The sequence below is a fragment of the Phoxinus phoxinus genome (assembly GCF_949152265.1).
Source record: "Phoxinus phoxinus genome assembly, chromosome: 14".
NCBI classification, from domain to species: Eukaryota; Metazoa; Chordata; class Actinopteri; order Cypriniformes; family Leuciscidae; genus Phoxinus; species Phoxinus phoxinus.
In genome coordinates this window covers 20,182,135-20,202,169 of record NC_136889.1, presented here as the reverse complement: position 1 = coordinate 20,202,169, position 20,035 = coordinate 20,182,135, and the positions used below count along the sequence as shown (strand labels likewise).

At 38.6% G+C, this 20,035-nt stretch overlaps 1 protein-coding gene across 1 annotated transcript in view; it reads right to left on the bottom strand.

Annotated features, from left to right (window-relative positions):
- jag1b (jagged canonical Notch ligand 1b) overlaps nucleotides 1-5,682 on the bottom strand; it is a 33,593-nt gene extending 27,911 nt beyond the window's left edge. The window contains exons 1-2 of the mRNA XM_079634836.1: nucleotides 5,327-5,682; nucleotides 4,753-5,055 (exon numbers count right to left, since the gene is read on the bottom strand). Of these exons, the coding sequence (XP_079490962.1) occupies nucleotides 4,753-5,055; nucleotides 5,327-5,398 (375 nt within the window). The 5' untranslated portion in view covers nucleotides 5,399-5,682. The remainder of the gene's footprint in view (nucleotides 1-4,752; nucleotides 5,056-5,326) is intronic.
- Nucleotides 5,683-20,035: the final 14,353 nt, after the last annotated feature.

Here is a 20,035-nt window from a genome sequence, read left to right as displayed (position 1 = left end):
AGAACCAGCATTGAAAATACCAAATACCCAATTCCAAAATGAAGTACTCAAACTCACTAACCAACTACTCAACCATCACAAATCTTTTACAGTTGTCATGTTTATGTGCAAATATCAGTTTATTTGATGCAAGCTGTGTCACCTCTGCTAGCTGTTGAGATACACCTTGTCCTTCCTCTCCTTCTCCATACTTGAACGCATTGTGAACACAAACATGCTGTTGATTCACAGCCCCCATTAAATTGTCAAATCTTGCCAGTTTATGTATACCAAGCGCACAGCTCATTGATTTCAACTGCCCTGTCCTTTCAAGTGCCCGCTGCTGTATATTACGGACATGTCCGGGCATGAGCTAGCACAACCTCCCATAAGACCAGGGGAAACATCACAGTGACTAAAAAAAGTTATGGACTTAGTAACCTAAGCGATTGTTTTACCTGTCTATATGTAGTTCTGTCATGACAACTCTCGGAGAGATTGGCATGGTAATGGATGTGGCAATGTTAATGTATTTGGTCTTGGCGGAATAGACTCTGCAAGTACAGAGACTTGCTACTGCCAATACGTTCACAGACATGCTGCTGTGTGAGCATGTAAGACATGTTACATACATTAAATAACCCAAACAAATCTATACAGGTGGAGCTGGGGAAGGTGGAGGATTTCTGAAAGTGCGCTGTAGACAATGCCAAGTATTTGAATCTTTACGCTGCAAGCTCATTGGCTGCTGATGCCACAGCATCAAAAATAAGAGACAAAATGGGAGTAATTAAGAAATAAACAGGCTAAATGAATGAAAAACAATCACATATAACAAGAGTGCAGTTTTGGGGTCAGAAGAAGGGAAAGGGGCCGCAATGGATCTCACTCCATAACTCACAATATGGTTATCAGCTCTAAATACCTGCTGCCACCAGGTTCATTTTTCCCATGCTTGTCACTGACCTCAGTGTCATCGTTGAACTCTAACTATCCCCGGCACCAGTCTCCCAAACTTTACATTGCATTTGTCTTATCGCTCTGGGCCTACATCTGATAAAGTTCTACACATCCCAACCCCCCATGATCTCTGATATTTGATGTGTTTGGCTTCCACAAACGGCCGAGGCTCCTAGTATTGTGCGTTTTCTTTTTTGTTGCTTTAGTTTTATCACACCCACTTGCTGTGGGAATCTGTCGAGGGATGTCTCCGCTGGTAAAAGTGTGATTGTTAATAAGGAGAGGCTGACATGAAGAGTGACAAATGGTCTCAACAATGGCTCCGGATATACTCCGCCAGATTCCAATCAATCAAAGTCAACAGGGTTTACATTAGCAGCTCGGACAACTAGATTATGACCAAGAAAGGTAGACAGCCTTTTTTTGCCTCTCAGGAGGAGCAATCACAGAAGGAAGACTTTTTTCCCCCCAGGAGATTCCTATCAGGAGTGGTGGCCAGAGATAAGGGGGGCTCGCAGGGAAAGCTTTTAGCAATCTTTCACTGCTCTCTCTGGCGTGGAAAATGAGACAGGCTTCCCTGATAACAGGTCTGTCAGTCACCTGTGCGCACACAAGCGCTACTGGCAGCCATCTAATCTCCTGTCACTCACGAAGGTGATCACAGGCAGGGATTGGGAAGAGAATAGGATCAAACGGCACATCAGCTGTCAGATATCTAGTTCAAAAAGGTGAGTATTTAAGACTAGATATCTCAATAAAACAAAATGTTTCCGGGTAACATCATGAGTCTGAACCGAGTAGGCTAAGTCATGTGTGAGGTGTGTGAGTAAAGTTAGCTAAACAGAACATTAGAAGCACAGTACTCCACTACTTTACAATGGCCTAACAATACCTCATTTAAGACCTTAACAAGGGCGAGAAAAAAGACAAACGATGCATTTCCACACTCTATGGCTTGAGTTATGTGTGCTTAAGTGCCACATCAGAGGGGACCATATAAAGCAAACACGTCATTATCCCATAGCTGTCGGTAGTGCTTTCCCTCAGGCTTTCGGACGGTTCACCTGCATTTTTATTCTCACACCACCAACCCTCAGCCTGCTGTCTTTCCCACACACACACACACACCAAAAAAAAATGGTGTAGAAACAATTTTCACTCATAATTACAAAGAATCGGCAAATAGTGCATTGAATTAAATGAGAAATTTTGAAGTATAAAAGACTAAAATAGTATTTTCCTGTAAAGCACGCCAATAATCTTTCAATGGCACAAGACGAATTGAGAGAATCTGATCAGAAAAGCATAAGAAAACGCACTCAGAAAAGCAAAATGGATTGGTTTGGATTGCTTTTGTATTTACTTTGAAATGGACATGCATTAAATACACACTTAAGTACTAGTTTGGCTTTTGGGAAAGGGAACTGGTTCACAGACCATTAAAACGGATGGAAGATGGGACAGGAAAAAAGGAATTATCCAATTTGTTGGTGAACCAGTTTTTTGGCTCATGCTGAGCAGACAGGCCCCCAGGTGCATTCAGGGCCACGGGGCCAGAGAGCAGCGCTGTAATTTGCTGAAACGGCCAGTATGAGAAGTAAGGTCAGGGTTGGGGCGGGTTTGTCTAGGAGCCGATCTCATCACTGCTGAGTCGAGCGCAGCTTCCTGTTGCTTGCCCTGGACCGGCATTATTCCTGGACGGGCTCCATTATGCACAGTAATCCTCCCTGTAGCCAGTTTGGCCCGGCTATTGTCACCCCCGGGTTCATGTTCGCTGAAGCTGGCTCTGTCTGGGTGGGCCATGCCTAAAACGCTCGCTCTCTTTTACTCTCTTACCCCTCTCTAAAACTAAAAGCGCAGGGCAATCAAATGCAGTAAAAGGTGCAAAATAAACGGGTGGCATTCCTGTAAATGAAACATTTAACGTTTGGCGACGAGATTTTGGCTGTTGTGTCTGGGAACTTGCTGAGAGTAATTACCAAGGGTTGCAAAGTTAAAAGGTGCCATACCTAGTCTCCAGTCAGCCGTGACTGACACAAAGCCTAAACTTCAACTATCCCCAGCTGCCAACCGAAAAAATAATTAGTGACTGACTGAAGTGTGCTATAACGCCATTTTAGATTTAATCATAATTTGGATGATTAAAAGAAACCATTTGCAGTATGCTTTAGAAGTGCACGTCACAAAAATAGCTGAAGTGTTATATGATCAACACATTCCCATTGGCCGTCTAGTTCACATACTGGACAGGTGGGCAGCTCACTGGGCGAACAGTTCAAACAGGGACACGTTCGCTTTGTCAGACCGACAGTTTGTCCTTTGATTATTTTTTTAAATCATTTTGACCCCGCTGAGAATGTATCCACAATGACATCATCAAGCGAGCAGGTGCACGAAGGCACACGCCAACAGAACGTGCGAAAGGACAGTTCAACGTCCCGACAGTCAAGAGCTCCTGAGAAATTAACATGAATACAAGGTTCCCACACTTTCTGAACAGTGTATTTCACAACTGTCCCATGACTTTTAAGATCTGACTCATTCACGTAACTTGTACAGGCCTCAAAATCATATTCCCTGACATTTTCATGTTTTCCAGGACCGTGGGAAACATGTGAATATATCTCAGTGAGCTATTTCTGAGTGGGCATTCCTGAAAAACTATACAGATTAATAGCACTAAAATAACTCCAACTAAGGTATTGTTACCAAAATAAGCAGTTTAAGTTCACACTACTCCAAGGTTTCCAAATTTTACGATCCCCAACCAAACTCTCAGCCAACTTTGTGACCCTCAGTATAAAAATAGCTAGATTTTCTCAGACATTCATTATTTAATGGTTAACAGCTCATTAGAAAATAGTTATTATTGTCCAAGTTCTCTGTTTTATCTACCTTACATTCTCCATTGTCCCCCTGGAGTAAGATCAGGGACCCTCAGGGGTCCACAGGCCCACAATTTTTTTGTTGATACGGCCTATGTGACCCTTACATTGGGAGACATCACACTACATACTACAGTAGGGATTCTATACTGGTGCATATCATAACACATAGGTTTACTGCAAATCACCTTCAGATTAGACTAGCTTGATAACACAGGTTATAAAAGTCTCCTAAAAAGATGACTACCATTTCAAGAGATCACGGTCAACTCATAAATTCTTTAGAGCTGCAAGACAAACATTGGTAAATCTCTCCTCTATGGAGCTTCAGATCATGTGCTTCACACCAAACAAATCTTCTTTTATTTGCATTCTAATGCAATGACACAAGTTAAGAGGTTGACTAGGTGCAAGATAACTGTTTATTTGACATATTTATTTACCAAGTTAGCTGACTGCCAGAAACAACATTTAGGGGCCACTGATGTTGATCATCATCATGAGGAGTGAATTTACTGCAAGCCACTTTCAACGAGTCCTAATCCAAAACAGTTATAACTGTTTTATAGCCCAAAACATATTTGTTTTCATTTATTTAAATTGTATAATATTCAACTCGACTTTCTTTATCAGTAAATATATTCAAATAAGTGTAATGAACTTTGGCACCACCCTTGAAAATGCAATGCAGTGATTCAACTTGGGTTCTTGATTTTAGAGGGTTGTTGTTATTGTTTACAGTGCACATGCACACGACTAAAACGAGCAGCTATAAACTCGAGGGAAAGCAGCACACGTGGATCGAAACATTGCTATGATGTACTGTATAATCAACGTTGCGTCATCATAACACGCTATGACTTCATTAAATATGCTAGTCTAAAACCAGAAATCGCCATGAGACGAGAAAAGAGGGACGTCTACTCACCGGCCACGCAAAACTGAAGGGTAAAACAATCCTTGACTTTTCACTTCGCGTTCCCTTGGTCGAAAATTTATTCCCACCGAGAACGGGCGTAGATCCAGTTCCGAAACTGCAAGCCCCGGCCGCAGAAACTCGCGATTGATATTCCTTCAGACAAACTTTAAAATATGTATCACATTCGTCCCGCGTGCATTTGCGATCCGCCGGGTTCCTCGCGCCGCCACAGCACGAGCCGTTCTGCAGCTCGCCGTTCGCGTTCTGCATCGATAAGATTTCCAGCTCGAATTGCCCCGATGCGTCAGACACCTGTTGAGCAGAACAAACTTTAAATCCATGTATATAACGCACAGTGAGACCAAATTTGTCTCGTTGTATACAACTGCAAAAACTGTTTGCAAAGTGTCTGCCAATCTGTCAATGTCAAATTGAAAAATACTGAACTTTTGTGCTGCGGGTCCAAACAAGGACAGACATACAATAGCCCACTATTTTCTAAATATTTAACTTTATATACATTTATATAGCCTACATAACGCAAAGATAGATTTTTTTAAAAAATGATTTAAAACGGACTCACCTTCGTCGGCAAGCATAACAAAAAGGCATGAAGGTAAAAAGCAGAAAATACTGAACTCCGTCGCACAATCATGCCTTCTTGTTGGTGTTGCGTTGAGACTCAGAAGTTCTAGCCGCCTCACGGCTCTAATGTACTCCCCGATTTAACATGCACGGGTGGAGAACAACTTTATTTCTTTCAGAAGACTATTTTCCAATGTGTAGGAAAGTGCCTCCTATTATCCCAGCGTATCTGAAATTCTTATCTTTCTTATTCTGCTTCTCTCTCTCAGCGGCGGGTATACATTACACAGAAGCCATGAGAGCGTTTGTCCGCGACTGACTGACTGCGCATTCAATACTCCAAGTTCAGTTAATGGGGGTGGCAAACGCATGCGTAATTTTAATATTCAAAAGTTAAAGGGTGTGGCTTGTAGGAAAGCCCCGCCCGTGTCCCCCAGCCCCGTGATGACGGGTTTATCTGTGAGACTTACAGAGGGCTAACCGCATGTTCTTACACGGCAAAAACTTTTAAAAGGGAAAGGAATGGAAAATACTACTGTAATTAATGTACTACATGCATACTTAACTACATAGGCTACATACATAGGCTACTTAACTGTTACCTAACCATATAGCCTAGCCTATGGTGAAACATATTTTAAATTGCATACAATTGTCCTGTAAAATGTTATAAAAACCTGAGATATCTTATTAATGTAGATAAAAGCTAAACGTTTTATATTCATGCAATGCATATTCTTTATATATTTAACTGTAAACAAGTCTGTCTATTTTTCTGTCTGTCTGTCTGTCTAATATTTAGGCTATATCTATCTATCTATCTATCTATCTGTCTGTCTGATTTCTGTGGATCATATTTTGTATAGCAATAACAATAAATGCATCAGCATCTAAAAAAAAGGTCTTGCTGACAGAGGTCACAGATAAGCCTGCTGTTTTTCAGAATTATGGAATGCTCATTTAGAAACTCAGAAAGTAATACAAGTTATTATCACTTATCAGTGTAGCAATATTGACACAAAAAGGGTCATTCACCTCATAATGTCAACATTCAGTATTTTAAAAAGACTCTTTCAATGGCCATGTAGCATTTGATGCCTCTGTGAGGACATCCCTGAGGCATGCATGGTGTGTGTGTGTGTATAGATCCACATACAGTAAGCTTGAGTTTATTGCCCCCATTGTGCTTGCTGCCCTCTTGTGGGCATGGGGCAAATCTGTAAAGCTATTTGAATACAGAACATTGCAGACAGGTTATATAAAGCAAATCAAGGCTTGAGTATCTGCCAGATATCTTCTATTCTGGTAGATATTTCTCTAACATTACAGGTCATGCTACAGGTCATACCACAGACCTTAGAGCAAACAGTCACATGCGTGAGACATAGCTAATCAGTAACTAGTGGGTTATTTCACCACATCATTTTACAACCGCTGTAGTATGTGAAACAGGCAGGATTGTGGAATGAAAGCTACTGATAAGCAACCCCAGTAGGAAAAGTGCATTTCTACATGTCAATCAAATGGCTTTTTAGTCACAGTGTTGGGAGTCTATTAATCTAGATGCTGAAAGACGGGTGAGGGTCTCTCTCTGTGTAGAGTAACCAATACCACAGAAAGAAAACAAAATAAAAAGAAATGCAAGCTTTTAAAAAAAATATATGTTAACATTAATCCTTGATAGAATCACTGGTGTGGGATTAAATGTGATGTTTGACATTGGTCAGTCAAACAGATAGCCCTGCCCCAAACACACACTATTGGGTGAGCAAATGTTTCTGCTTTGAATGAGCCATATAGACCTTATCAAGCCCCGCCCCGTTTTACTTGCGTAATTCTGTCTTCCGGTTTGTATTTCCACCACATAAAGGTAATGAAATGAATGAACTGCATATTTTAAGAACTTCCTGGTCTACTGACATTTCTTATGAAATCCGCTATACAGACATTACAGTGCTAATGATTACTTTTGTTAAAGCTGCAGTCCGTAACTTTTTGGGGTTAAAAATGATCCCAAATCCCAAAAATTTTTTTGAGCAAGTACATAGCCAGTGTTCAAAACTATCTGCTTGCCTTAGCTCGATTCAAACTGGTAAACTTGTAATAATGTTTTTAATTCCAGTGGTACTGGTGGATTTCCGCGAGAAATTCGAGCATGTCTTTGCGTCATTACGTCACACATAAAGAAGATGTCCCGGCTAGTAGGCTATATTGCGTGTGAGGATGTTGGAGGTGGAGATTTATAGCCTTTCCTCACAGCACTTGATTTAATTAAACATCAATTTGATGGCGGATCCAGAAAGGTTCAAACGAACCAGTGACGAGATTCACCCGTTGTAAAATGCAAAAGACTTAGTTCGGACTTCGGAAAAAATGGCTACAGAAAAAAAGAGACTGCAACCGGGACCATGCGAAAACAAGGATAAATATCGGAAGGGCTTTTGAAGAGAACCAGTTCTACACTGTAAAAAAAGATTAGTTGACTCAACTTAACTAAGTCAAGTCATCTTGTTGCTTTGACTGAGTTAATTTGAGTCAACTTATAGTGTCAAGTTTATTACACTTAAAAACACGAATTGATGCATAAACTTGACACTATAAGTTGACTCAAATTAACTCAGTCAAAGCAACAAGATGACTTGACTTAGTTAAGTTGAGTCAACTAATCTTTTGTTTACAGTGTAATAATTTATTAGAAATTAGACAGCACAGAAATAGAAACTAAACTACAGGTAGCCATTATACACATTAAATGTGTCACGCAATACTGATGGTGTTAACATTAACAATTTGAGAACAAAGAATAATTTGCACGGTTTGAAGTGATAAGCGATCGTTAGATTTAATCATCGCGATTTACTGCAATGCTTTTTTCCCCTTAGTTGGTCAGAACAAAAGTGGATGTTACTTGTTCAGATTACATTTTCCAGTGAGAATTCTTATGTCGGTCATACTTTCAAAAAGTAGAATCTGTGATTCCGAATGACAGTATCACCGGCGCGGCGACTGACAGCCGCACATTCTCCTCAAAACATTGGATTCATACATTCATTGTGCCGAGTCACAACACGCGTAAAGTTGATAATTCCGCAAATAACTGCAACTGCAGATTTCGAACAGAGAGGACGACAAAGAGGAAAAACTACGCAGCTTTAACTCTACAATAAGTAAGTCACCAGCTAATTACTCTTCGACAGCGATGCTAAAGAAATAAACAGAGCTACCACAAAAACGGAAGCCCAGATTTCTAAAGATGGCTGCGCACTCGTGATTTGGTCGTGAATCTGGGATTTGAGAAATAATTTTTACATAGAGAAAATGTGCATGCATGTACAATACACTTTAAAATAAATTATACACTAAAGATTTGGCTAAAGAGTTTTTTAATTTTCACCATTGAGTCTCTTCACCTTAATTTTTTTAAATGACAGCAGAATCACAGCCCTCACTAATGTGTGTGTGGCCACATAAAGGAGATCCATAGCAAGTTGAGGGCAAGATGCCAGGCTGATATTTCCTGTCGGTGAGGTTCAAGATTAAAGGTGCGCTGGACCTTTTGTACCGGCCACTGTGCCTTTAAAAGATTCTGACCCCCAAGAGAGGTCTCGGGTTACTCACTGCATTCAAATAGCCACTCTGTGTAATAAGGGTTAATTAGACTATTTAGACCTCAAAACTTGAGCGCTTTCCCCTCAAAGGGGTTCGCCCATTTTGATATCCACATTCACATTTCATCTGGGATGCCAAAGCCCTTCTTTTGAAAATCAGACAGGTTTGTGGGATTTAAACCACTGCCTTTGTTAGAGTGTCCTGACCTGCCACTTTGGATGGTGCTTAAAAGCAACTATAGATTAGTAATAATAGTCATAGATTATAGAGCATATCATATTCACTCTGCTATTGTTTCTTCAAAAGTTGTTGAAGCTAGATCTGAAGTTTAGAATTCGTATTGTAATCCTAATTTTTGCTGACAATTGTATACATATGTTTATTTTTTTATAAATATATCATGTATAAATGATATAAATATAATAATTATATACATAAATGAGATGTTCCTGTGTTATTTTATGACTTTTTTTCATATCAGGATATCCACAGGCCAGAATCTGTGTTTGTAAAGCTGCCCCAGGGCTAATGTGATTTGAGTAATGACCACACAAGTGAGCCGCAAACCTTCGGGGAGCCCAAATTCGACTGGAGACCCGAGATGTGTACGGGTCATCAGATTGAACTAGACTTTTCCGGTCCCACTCTGCCTGCTCGCCCCCTTTTTCATCCTTGACTGGGATCAAACCAGGCAGTTATGGGCCTCTAAATCACGCCTGAAACCAGGAACAAAGGGTCAGATAGCTGTTGCAGAGATGACTATCTATTGTCTGACACTCAGTACTATATACAAATCCAATTACTTAAGCTTGTTGCCACCTCTCATATTACAGTTCACCAATGCAGTCGACGTGAGTCCAGCCTGACAAGAATGTGGTGGAACAGATTATGTCCTTAATAAGAAAGCCCATGTGCTTTCAGTGCAGCGTCTTGGATCTCGACAGTCTCGGGCTCTGATTTATTCATTTGAATCTGATTTTTTTTTTTTCAGTTTGCAATTGGGCCATATATTATGTTCGATTTTTAAAAATATTATCAAACAATAATGATGATGTTTAGCATTGTCTTCATCATGAAGAAGGATTTGAAATACACAAAGGATTTATGAAAGATCAATGCTGCGCATCTTCAAAGTGCACACAGCTGGACAATGCTGAAACAGAACATTGCTGGCAGATGATTTTACAGAAATCAAATGTCTCTCGGAAATAATGACGTACTAATGTTGATCCAAAAATAATATTGTTGTGCATAGTCAACATGCAACTGGACAGAGGGTTGCTTTGTTTTTTGTTTTTCAAGAAATCTGCAATATGACATTTTTTGCACATCTTGAATGGTGGTCATAGAAAACATTTGATTTTATATTCAACCATATGAGAGATTCCTCAATGATACTGTCCCCCAGTATTTTTTAAAGCAATCCTTTATTTTTTAAAAGAATAATTATAATTTAATTCTAAATTAATTTAGGATTTCTTATTTTTAAATAAAAGTGCACAAATTAGAACATTTCTACCCTGCCTTTCTTTAAAATAAAAAAAAATGCTGCTAAAGATCCCCTACGCCTCACCTTTCATCGCCTCATAAAAAACTTGACATATATATTTTAAATAAAAACCTTTTGTAACATTTTAAATGACTTTACTGTCTCTTTTGGTCAATTTAATGGGTCCTCACTGAATAAAAATATTAATTTCTTTTAAAAGATCTTACTGACCCCAAATTTTTTAATGATACTGTACTTTGGAAAAAGTCATTTTCTTCTTCTTCTAGTTTTCAAAGAGTTCCCTTAAGGAACACCCATATTCGGATTTAAAAGTCATGCAAACTTTATACATAATGGACCTTTTCATTTCAGTGCTTGTGAATGTGTACTTTCATGTTTATGTAGCTGTTCATATGTTCTCTCTTAGACTGTTCAACAACATTGTCAGTCTGATGGCACTTTGTGAGGATGGGGAGAATGATCCTGGCCAGATGACACAATAAAGGCAGTGGTGTTTGATGGAGTGATAGATAGAGTGCATGGGAACATCTTTCTGCTTAGTGCTTCTCTCTCACACTTTTGGAATATTTACACTTTGTTTACGTGACCAGCTTTTACGTACCACGTCTTAGATGGCAGAGACAGTGTGTCCTGGAATAAATATTATTCTCCCCTAAAATGTAGGACCTCCATTGTTATTTTCAACATTTATCTTAAACTGGCCCTTGTGAAGTGAATAATGGACATTTCATTGGCGACTGTGTGGGGTGGCTGATGGAAAGAAAAGTAATCAAGCTCTAGGTCTAGTTGTAGGTTTAAGTTTTCCGCTTTGGCTTGGTCATCTTTTTTTATGGTTTTATTACAGCAAAGGTTGAAGTAAATGAACTTTGCATGCTAAGTATTATCTTTTACCTGGATGGCATCTTATCATACAAAGATCTTGACGTAAATTGTAGGCTATAGTAAAATCATGCTCTACTTTCACTTACAGCAATTAGTATAAAACAAAACTGGCTTTCATTATTGGATTATCAGAAGAGTATGATAGAGGAACATTGGACTCTTTACCCAGCCTCATTCTCATTATGAGATTTCCAGAAAGGTCAGGGTCACGGCTTCTGACCTCTGTTATTCTATCAGCAAGAGCGGAAACTGACCACTAACCAGTCTTCCTTTCGTTTGTCAAAAGCAGGGGGCAAGATTTGGCTGGTTAGTAGCACAGTGAATGCGTTTAAGATTCAAATATTTACCAGGAAAACACAATTTATGAGAAGGCCATGTGTTGTGGATTGAGTTCCCAAATAATAGACAAGTATACACATATATATATATATATATGTAACAGCAAGTTTTTGTGACATGTAATAGAGTGAAAATTAATATATATTTGCTTTAAAAGTATATATATATATATATATATATATAGGCTACTTTTAAAGCAAATATATATACATTTTCACTCTATTACATGTCACAAAAACTTGCTGTTCTTCATTATTCGTAGAAATGAATAAAAAAGTGATGTGGTTTAGTAAACGAATCCGATTCTTTTCAATGAATTGACTGAATTGGTTCGTGCAACGGACTGAACAATTCGGCTGCAATTCGACCTGACCTGATTTCCGAGAGAACGGATTTTGTTTGCATTATTCGTCCATGTTTGAGTTAGTCATAAATGCCAGAAATTAGTCAAGAACGTGGATTAAAAGGATCTTCAGAGATAGCACATTTGAAGGATTTGACTGATGGAGCAATAAGTAAGTTAATAGTCTAGTCCTCAAATTTAAAAAAAAAGTTTTGGCCTAAACATTTTCACAGCTTGTTCAATGACGTTGCTATAATCAACACATGTTTTTAAATCTTAAAACGACGAGACATCTGGGAGGTATAAATTATTTTAGATATTTTCTACAACGTTGTTTATTGTAAATGCAAATCATATTAGGTTATATAACGTATTTATGAGACGAGTTGTTCAAGATAGATGTTTCTCATTGTATATTTTGTCCAAGACAAGACATAACATAATAGCTCTTGGATAATTGCATTAATTTGGCATAATGCTGTTTAAATCATTTATTCTGATAGATAGATAGACTGTTTGATACTAAATCTGCTTAGGTGTTATGTTGTAGCTATAACATATTGCTGTTGGTCTGCCCACAAGTGAATGACTTCATCCTCTATGATGCCATAAAGGAACAGTGACGTATTTCAGCTGCACAGTACGTCAATTTAGTTATCAATAGGGATCCAAGTGGATTAGGGATGAGAGTGTGATTGTAGGTCTGTGTGTCATGAGCCAGTGCTTGTAGGCCTGTGTGTGTGTGTGTGTGTGTGTGTGTGTGTGTGTGTGTGTCAGTCAAAATGGCATTTACTGATTTGTGTGTCAGTTGAGAACATGCTCATTAATCCAGAGTTTTGATCCGATCATATGGGGGCAGAGATGACTTGTGTTGCCTACGCACTCAGTGAGTCTGAGCCGATCATCCCTTGCTAATGCTATAAATACTGTCGTCACTTTCCCTCTCTGTGATTAGCATTAGCACTCTGTCACATGCAGATGAAGAAAAAAGGAAAGGTTGTTAGAATAATGTTTGTGTGAATGATTAACCAAATGTTAATAACTAACCATAGAGATTTAGGTGGGCTTCAGTCCCAACTTTCATCTAAGCAGCCTTAAAAATCTGTGATTGTGACACCGATTGTTGGCTATATATGGAGTTTATTTCAGTCTGAATTGTCATTAGAAATGTAAAAGTTAAAATATCATCCTCCCTTGACAGTGGTGACATATGACGGCAGTCACACAGGTGCATTCTCCATCCCTCATCTAAAAATGTTCAAGTGAAATAATAGAGCAAATAAAATGCAACCAAATGTATCAATTTCAGATGTAAATCTATTAATGCATAAATGCAATTTTTATTATAAAACTATATTTTTATCCAAATTTAGAGCATCGCATTGTAGGGTAAAGGAGTCACTTCGGTTAATGCTGTTGTCACTTTTATTCATAACTAAATAATGTGTGAACAACATTAACAGCGGTTCTGTTCATAGAGCACAAGTTAACCAAACTCACACTCAAAATTTGCTTATTAATCTGAAGTCCCTTCGCTTATAGAATGCAGTTGTTTGTCTAATTCAAAACTGAATTATCTTTGTATATTAAGTAAAAACCGTTCTCACTCTCAAAATTCGATTGCGAGTCCAGAGTCACTTCAGTTAATCAGTACAGTTGATGTATTGCTGGATTACTCAATTTTGTGTGTGAATATAACAGTATTTAGCACTTTAAAACAAACTGTATTCTGATTTTGTGTGAATCTAGCCAGTGTCTGCACAGACATTAAATTCCCCCTTATGGTTAGTCAGACTCAGCAGAGGATGGAGAAGCAAAAATGTTAAACTGATTAAGGGATGTTGGTGAACAAGTCAAATGACGCACTGTTTCTACAGCGACAAGTGGGCCATCTCAAGTCCTGATGAATGCTCTCACTTTATGCACATAAGTGCCTCCTCTGTACACGCTTGAGCCGTGCGTGAAGGGTCGCATTAGCACAGCTGTGTGGGAAACCCATGTCGCCGCTAAAACCCCTCGCGCCCAGCGTCCTCTGTGTCCGGGCTAACATTAGCGTGAGAGAGAGACACCATCCACAGATGGGAAAAAAAAAGTGAGAGGGAGAAAGGAAGGAAAACAAGTGTGGAACCGAATGGCACTGTGATCGCAATGTTAGGAATGGAGATGATTGATGTGACGAGGGAACGGATCGGAGGAAGTGAGGAGCGCTCGGTTGTATCTCTCTGCACGCCCTGAAACAACATGAGCTCTCCCACACCGGCCCCCCGAGTTGAGAATTCTGCGGGACTTTGGGAGGGTTCCACTTCACTAGCTCAGGGTGCCATGTGACAGATTCTCAATGAGGTGGAACTGTGTCCTCCTTGGACAGGAAATGACTTGCTGGGCCTCGTGAGGCTTATTATTCACATTTCCCATCCACAGGAAAAGGGGGTTTTGATTGACTTTACCAAGCACTTCCGCTGCCATTTCCCTCTTGTCATCCCCTGAAAAAAAAGTGTGTTGGGTTTACATGATTTAATCATGTACATCGGTCCCACATAAATCACTTAAGTTAATCAGATCACAGCATCACAGAATCAACTCATTTTTAAGTGACCCAATTAAGTAGAATCAAAGTGATCTTTGATGGTTCCCTGACAGGGTTTATTTATTCAATTTCATGTGTATTTTTTGTCACATGACTGAGTTATAAGATTGTACTAGCTAGCAAACTATTAGCTAATAGTAACACATATTAGCATGCTACATGCGGCAGTAAATGCAGAAATGACATGCCAGTCCACAGCCTAAGCAAATGCTCACTCTTCTCCACAATGTTACAGTGTTATTAAAAACAGTTCTAATAATTCCAACATAATCAAATATGAAACAATATAATTCTCCCCCTTTTCTCATGTTGCTCAAAAACACTTAAAATAACACTTAATTTAAAATGTTTTACCCTCATTAAGTCCCAAGCAAAGCATGCTGGGAAGGGAACTTGAGTTCTTGATTGGTTCACATTCGGCTTAAATAACCGAATCTAGCAAATTTTAGAGAATTACAGTAATCGAAAGCAAAGAAATCAAGTTTACAAGAGAAAAAATGTTGTTGTGTAGTAGATTGCAAATATTATAATTTGCCAAAAATGCCATTTTTTCAGTGCATCTTTAATTCCATAAAGGTTAGCCTATACATTGCCTATGTCTACTAGCAATACTTATACTATATGTAGTTTATATTGTATTCATGGGTATCTGCCTGTGTAAATGTTGGCTCAATTGCGTTCTTTCCCCAAAGTAGGCTATGTTTACACACAGTAATGGCTCTGCAATGAGAGATGTAAGGTTAATTAACTTGAAAACACCCGGTAAAACTGTCAGCAATCACTGAATGCTCAGGTCTTTGCTTTAAAGCTGGAGGGGAGTTACGGATTTCTCTGAGGCTGTAGTGAGAGTCTTAGTTGATAATAACGCAGTTTGCTGCTCACCCGCCCGTCTGCTCCATTTAGCAGCTAGCGGTGGGAGGCAGGAGAACTGTCAAACAAACTTGCCTTCTCTTTCTCCTGAGTTGTGTGAAGAAATGCAGCCTGGTGGCCTGTAAACTCAAAACTGATAAAGAGCACAGAAACAAATGCTTAATGTCTTGCTCATGCTGAATTCGTCTTAAGTGTTTACAGACAGTAAAGTAGAGGGCTCAATGGTTTTCAAGCCTCCTTCAGCACATGATTAAACAGGTAGACACTCTTGAATAACTTGTTTTGAATTGAGCAGATTATAAATTATCCACATAAATATGCCATGCTCAATAATGGAGTTTTTGGCTTTTATTCCACGTCTATTAGTTTTACACCAACTTACAAAATGCATTTAAAATGTTAATTATTTCCCTGGAAAAAAGCTGAATAGATTGACGACTCTTTCATTCACAGGCATATCCAAATTGTTCTCCCCAAATAACACCTGTGACTGACTAGCAATGAGGCTACTCATCAAATCATACCAATCATTATGACTTGTTAGTAAAAAAATAACAAAATAATATGGAAAATATTGATGATGTGTACATACTGAAAAGAAATATGTACTTTTGGACCTTAATTGTTGACAGAGTATTTTTGCAAACGACACAAGGTTGTTTATTTTCTGTGAAATGTTAAAGGGATAGCTATTTTAGTCGATAAAGTTTTAAATATGGATATTTTTCTTACACGAATGCATCGCATCGCTTCAGAAGGCCTTTATTGACCCCCCAGAGCAGTGTGGAGCACTTTTTATCATGAATGCATTTTTATGGACTTCAAAACATAAATGGCCATTCACTGCCATTATAAAGCTTGGAAGAACCAGGACATTTTTTAATATAACTCAGATTTTATTAGTCTGATAGAAGAATGTCATATACACTTAGGATGGTTTGAGGGTGAGTAAATCATGGGGTAATTTTCATTTTTGGGTGAACTATCCCTTTAAGTTTGCTGTTCTAAACCTATTAAGGCTAAGTGGTTGAACTTCATATTGCTGCATCTGCTATAAGCTTTGTGGCTGGGGAAATACCCATGAGCCCTTGCAAGTGAATAATTTAATTTTAGAGCATGTACATAATTGCTTAGAATTAACTGATTTTTTAGCTTTATTTACTGTGGTTTATTCAAAGTCATTGTTAAGATGATTAGTTTTCCTTTTGGTGAATTTGGATTCTGCTTAGTTAAAATATTTTCTCGCCCGTGACCAAAAAAGAACATTTTGTTTTATTGCGGTATAGTACGGAAAAGAAAAACCCACAATCTGGTGATACTTTACATCAACACCCTATTTACTAAAACACTAAGTTGAGACAACCTGAATTTTTTTTAGGTGCACCACATGTGGTTACATTTTGAATTTCTCTCTGTTTACTCTTTTTGAAATGTTAAATTGCTCATGCTAAAGTTGACATTCTTTTGCCATTTCAACTTTTTCTGCATCAGATATCTCAATCAACCATTATTATAGAGGTTATCTAACAACTATAATTTTTTTCAGTGTACTGCATGCATCTCGCTCTAAAACTGTACCACGTTGTCAGTCAACAGACACATTGAAGCTTGGTGAAAATATTGATGCTGGCGGAGTGAAGGAGCCTCTAGCAGGCCATGACGTAGCGGTTTTTCCATGACACTTCTGATGATTGTTTCCAAATGGACCTGTCAGTATTAATAAATCTAACCTAGACATTCCATTTAATTTCAAAGTAAACAAAATCCTTTTCAATCCACATGGCTCATATGAACATAAAGGCAATAACTTCAAGTGGTGCAGGCATCATTGTAAGATGATGTATGTTTTTTATGCATGAGGGGTTCTTTCCTCCTTTTCTTTTTTCATACGTTCTCTCTTCTGTGGAATGCATGAAGCACTGGAGGAGGGTAAAATCAGATTGATATTGTTTTCTTAACTTTACAAATGGCAAAATCACACTGTAATTTAAGAGAATCAAGCATTACCAGTAAAGTCAGCTGTGGAAACATCTAGCAGCCTGGCCTAACATTAAAATAAGAATGATTTACAGCTTACAGCCAGGTGTTTATCCAACTGTCCCCGAAGATGTAGAATTTAGAGTTCATATTTGTATTGTTAACCACACCAATTTATTCAATAACTATTAGGTGACTGTATATACATACCCTGTGATCTGTATGGAGAAACATAATCCAATAGAGAATGACTACTGATTTTGAATCTTGGAGGCATCTCTCCGAGGTTCCTTGACGCATATCAACAAATGTTTATTGCGAAACCGATGAGCCTGTTCTTCCTTCCTTCGTGACGGATTGGTGGTTTAAAAGGTATTTTGTTAGGTGTAAATTGTGTGCGTATTTCAGTGATAGGATCAATGAATGGCATATATCCGGTGGAAACCCTATGTTCAAATCTTCAGTTGGGTGCTTTTTTCATGCAAATGATTGTTTGTCTGTATATGTAATGACAATTTTAATTGATTTACAGCTGTACTCTTAATATTCTGTCATTTTTTTGTATGGTTATGGTGGATTGCAGAGTGCATTTAAAAGTGCTAGTAATGTAAAGGATCAAATTGACTGTCAGCTATTTTATTTAACTAAAAACATTTAAACTGCCAAATTAGGTGTTAGTAATGCCTCTTAAACTCCAAAGAGAAAACAGATACTTTACACATGCTGCATTGGAAAATTATGCTTTGAAGGTGTGTTGGATTTTTAAGATTGTAATCAAAAGTTTCTTATGAATTTTGGCCATTTTGTTTTCCTGCGATCTGGCTCGAAATAAAGCTCGTTTAAATAAAAAAAAGATAAGCGTAGCAGTCAGAGAACAGCTGAAACTTGATGCGGTGTAGACGCTATTAAAGAGCTGCGTTTGTGTGTAAGTGGGAGAGATAAGGAGCGAAAAGAAACAACCGGACCGATGTGGAAAAAAAGTACAGACGGTGAAATGTGTACGAATGAAGCTGTTGGAATGTTGATGGGAAAACATCTGTTTTGAGATCGACGTCATCTAAAAAGCTTGTTCTCAGTCTAATTAGGAGTAAAGCATCAGATCGAAATAAAAAAAGTGTGGCATGCAGATAAAAAATCCAAACAGCTTGAAATAGCTCAGTGATGTTTGATGAGAAGACAGACATGAGAATCTTAATTATGCTGTACTGTACATTAACAAAATATAAAGCTAGAATACACCGAGTAAAAAAAACCTTTGTCAAATTTGCATCCATGATGCTCAACATAAAACACTAGAAGTGCATTACTTTGCCATGTGATAAACACCTGTTAATTGTGCGTCAAAGAAGGCTGTTAGTTATTATTAGTGAGATGGGGATATTCTCAGTTCTCTTTGGTTTACCACATTTTAAAGGCAGAATTGTGTGTTTCGTTTTCCCAGAATACACTGATGAGCCAAGTTCCTGGTAATGCCCTGAGTCATGTGACTACATCTACATCTGGTGGGTGAGGAGAGACCCCTGATACAATTGTAAAGCACTTTGCGTGTACAGTAGTAGATAGTAAAGGGCTATACATGGCACTATTGGCCAGCATCACACACATGACCAGCGTCGGCCAATAGTGAGCCCACGTTCTGACGTACAACCCAGAAGCGCTGCGCTGACACAGAAGAAAATGAATAGTTGAATAAAGTCGATATTTTAGTTTTTTTTGCGCACAAAATGTATTCTCGTCGCTTGATAAACTTATGGTTGAGCCACTGTAGTCACTTGGGCTATTTTAATGATGTAATTCATGTCTTTAATAACTTTAATAACTGGGCCGGCACGTTTCAATTACAATATAAGCCTATGGAAGAGTGAGACAGCTCTCAGATTTAATCAAAAATATCTTGATTTGTGTTCCGAAGATGAACAAAAGTATTACGGGGTTGGAACAACATGAGGGTGAGTAATTACTGACAGAATTTTCATTTTTGGGTGAACTAACCCTTTAATCCAGATAACAGCTTTATTGAAGACACAAGCAGTAAACTCAATGTGGATAAATATAGCTGGTGAAATGAGAACTAAACTGTTCTTTTGTCTTACAGGAGATCCAGAGGGAGATGGCAGAGCTTGCAGATGAACATACACACCTCAGAAGACAAGCACCGGAACAGGTGAGTAACGCAGGCAGATATTGACTGGGGCAGACTTGGGAACACAAGGAACAAACACAAGGATACACTTCTAGGAATCGTCGTTGGAGAACTGGAATCGTTTCAATTTGAATCAGGTGTGGATGATGGTTGACTGAAGGCAGGCGAGGAACTTGATGGATGATGGGAAATGCAGTGTGCTAAGGTGACCGGTGACTGGAGTTCGTGACAGAATCAGGGTATCAGAATTAGACAAAAACACGGTTAGGAAAAACGACTGACGTATTGACTCATTTTTTTAATTTTTATAAAAAAAAGTGAATTAGAAACATAATTCCTCTTGTAAAAGAACAAGGTCAGATACAATTCTCGGCCAGCCTTTTAATTTGAGCCACTGATCATCCCACTTGTTCAGTCCTGCTTGGACTGGAAGTCAAATCTTATCAT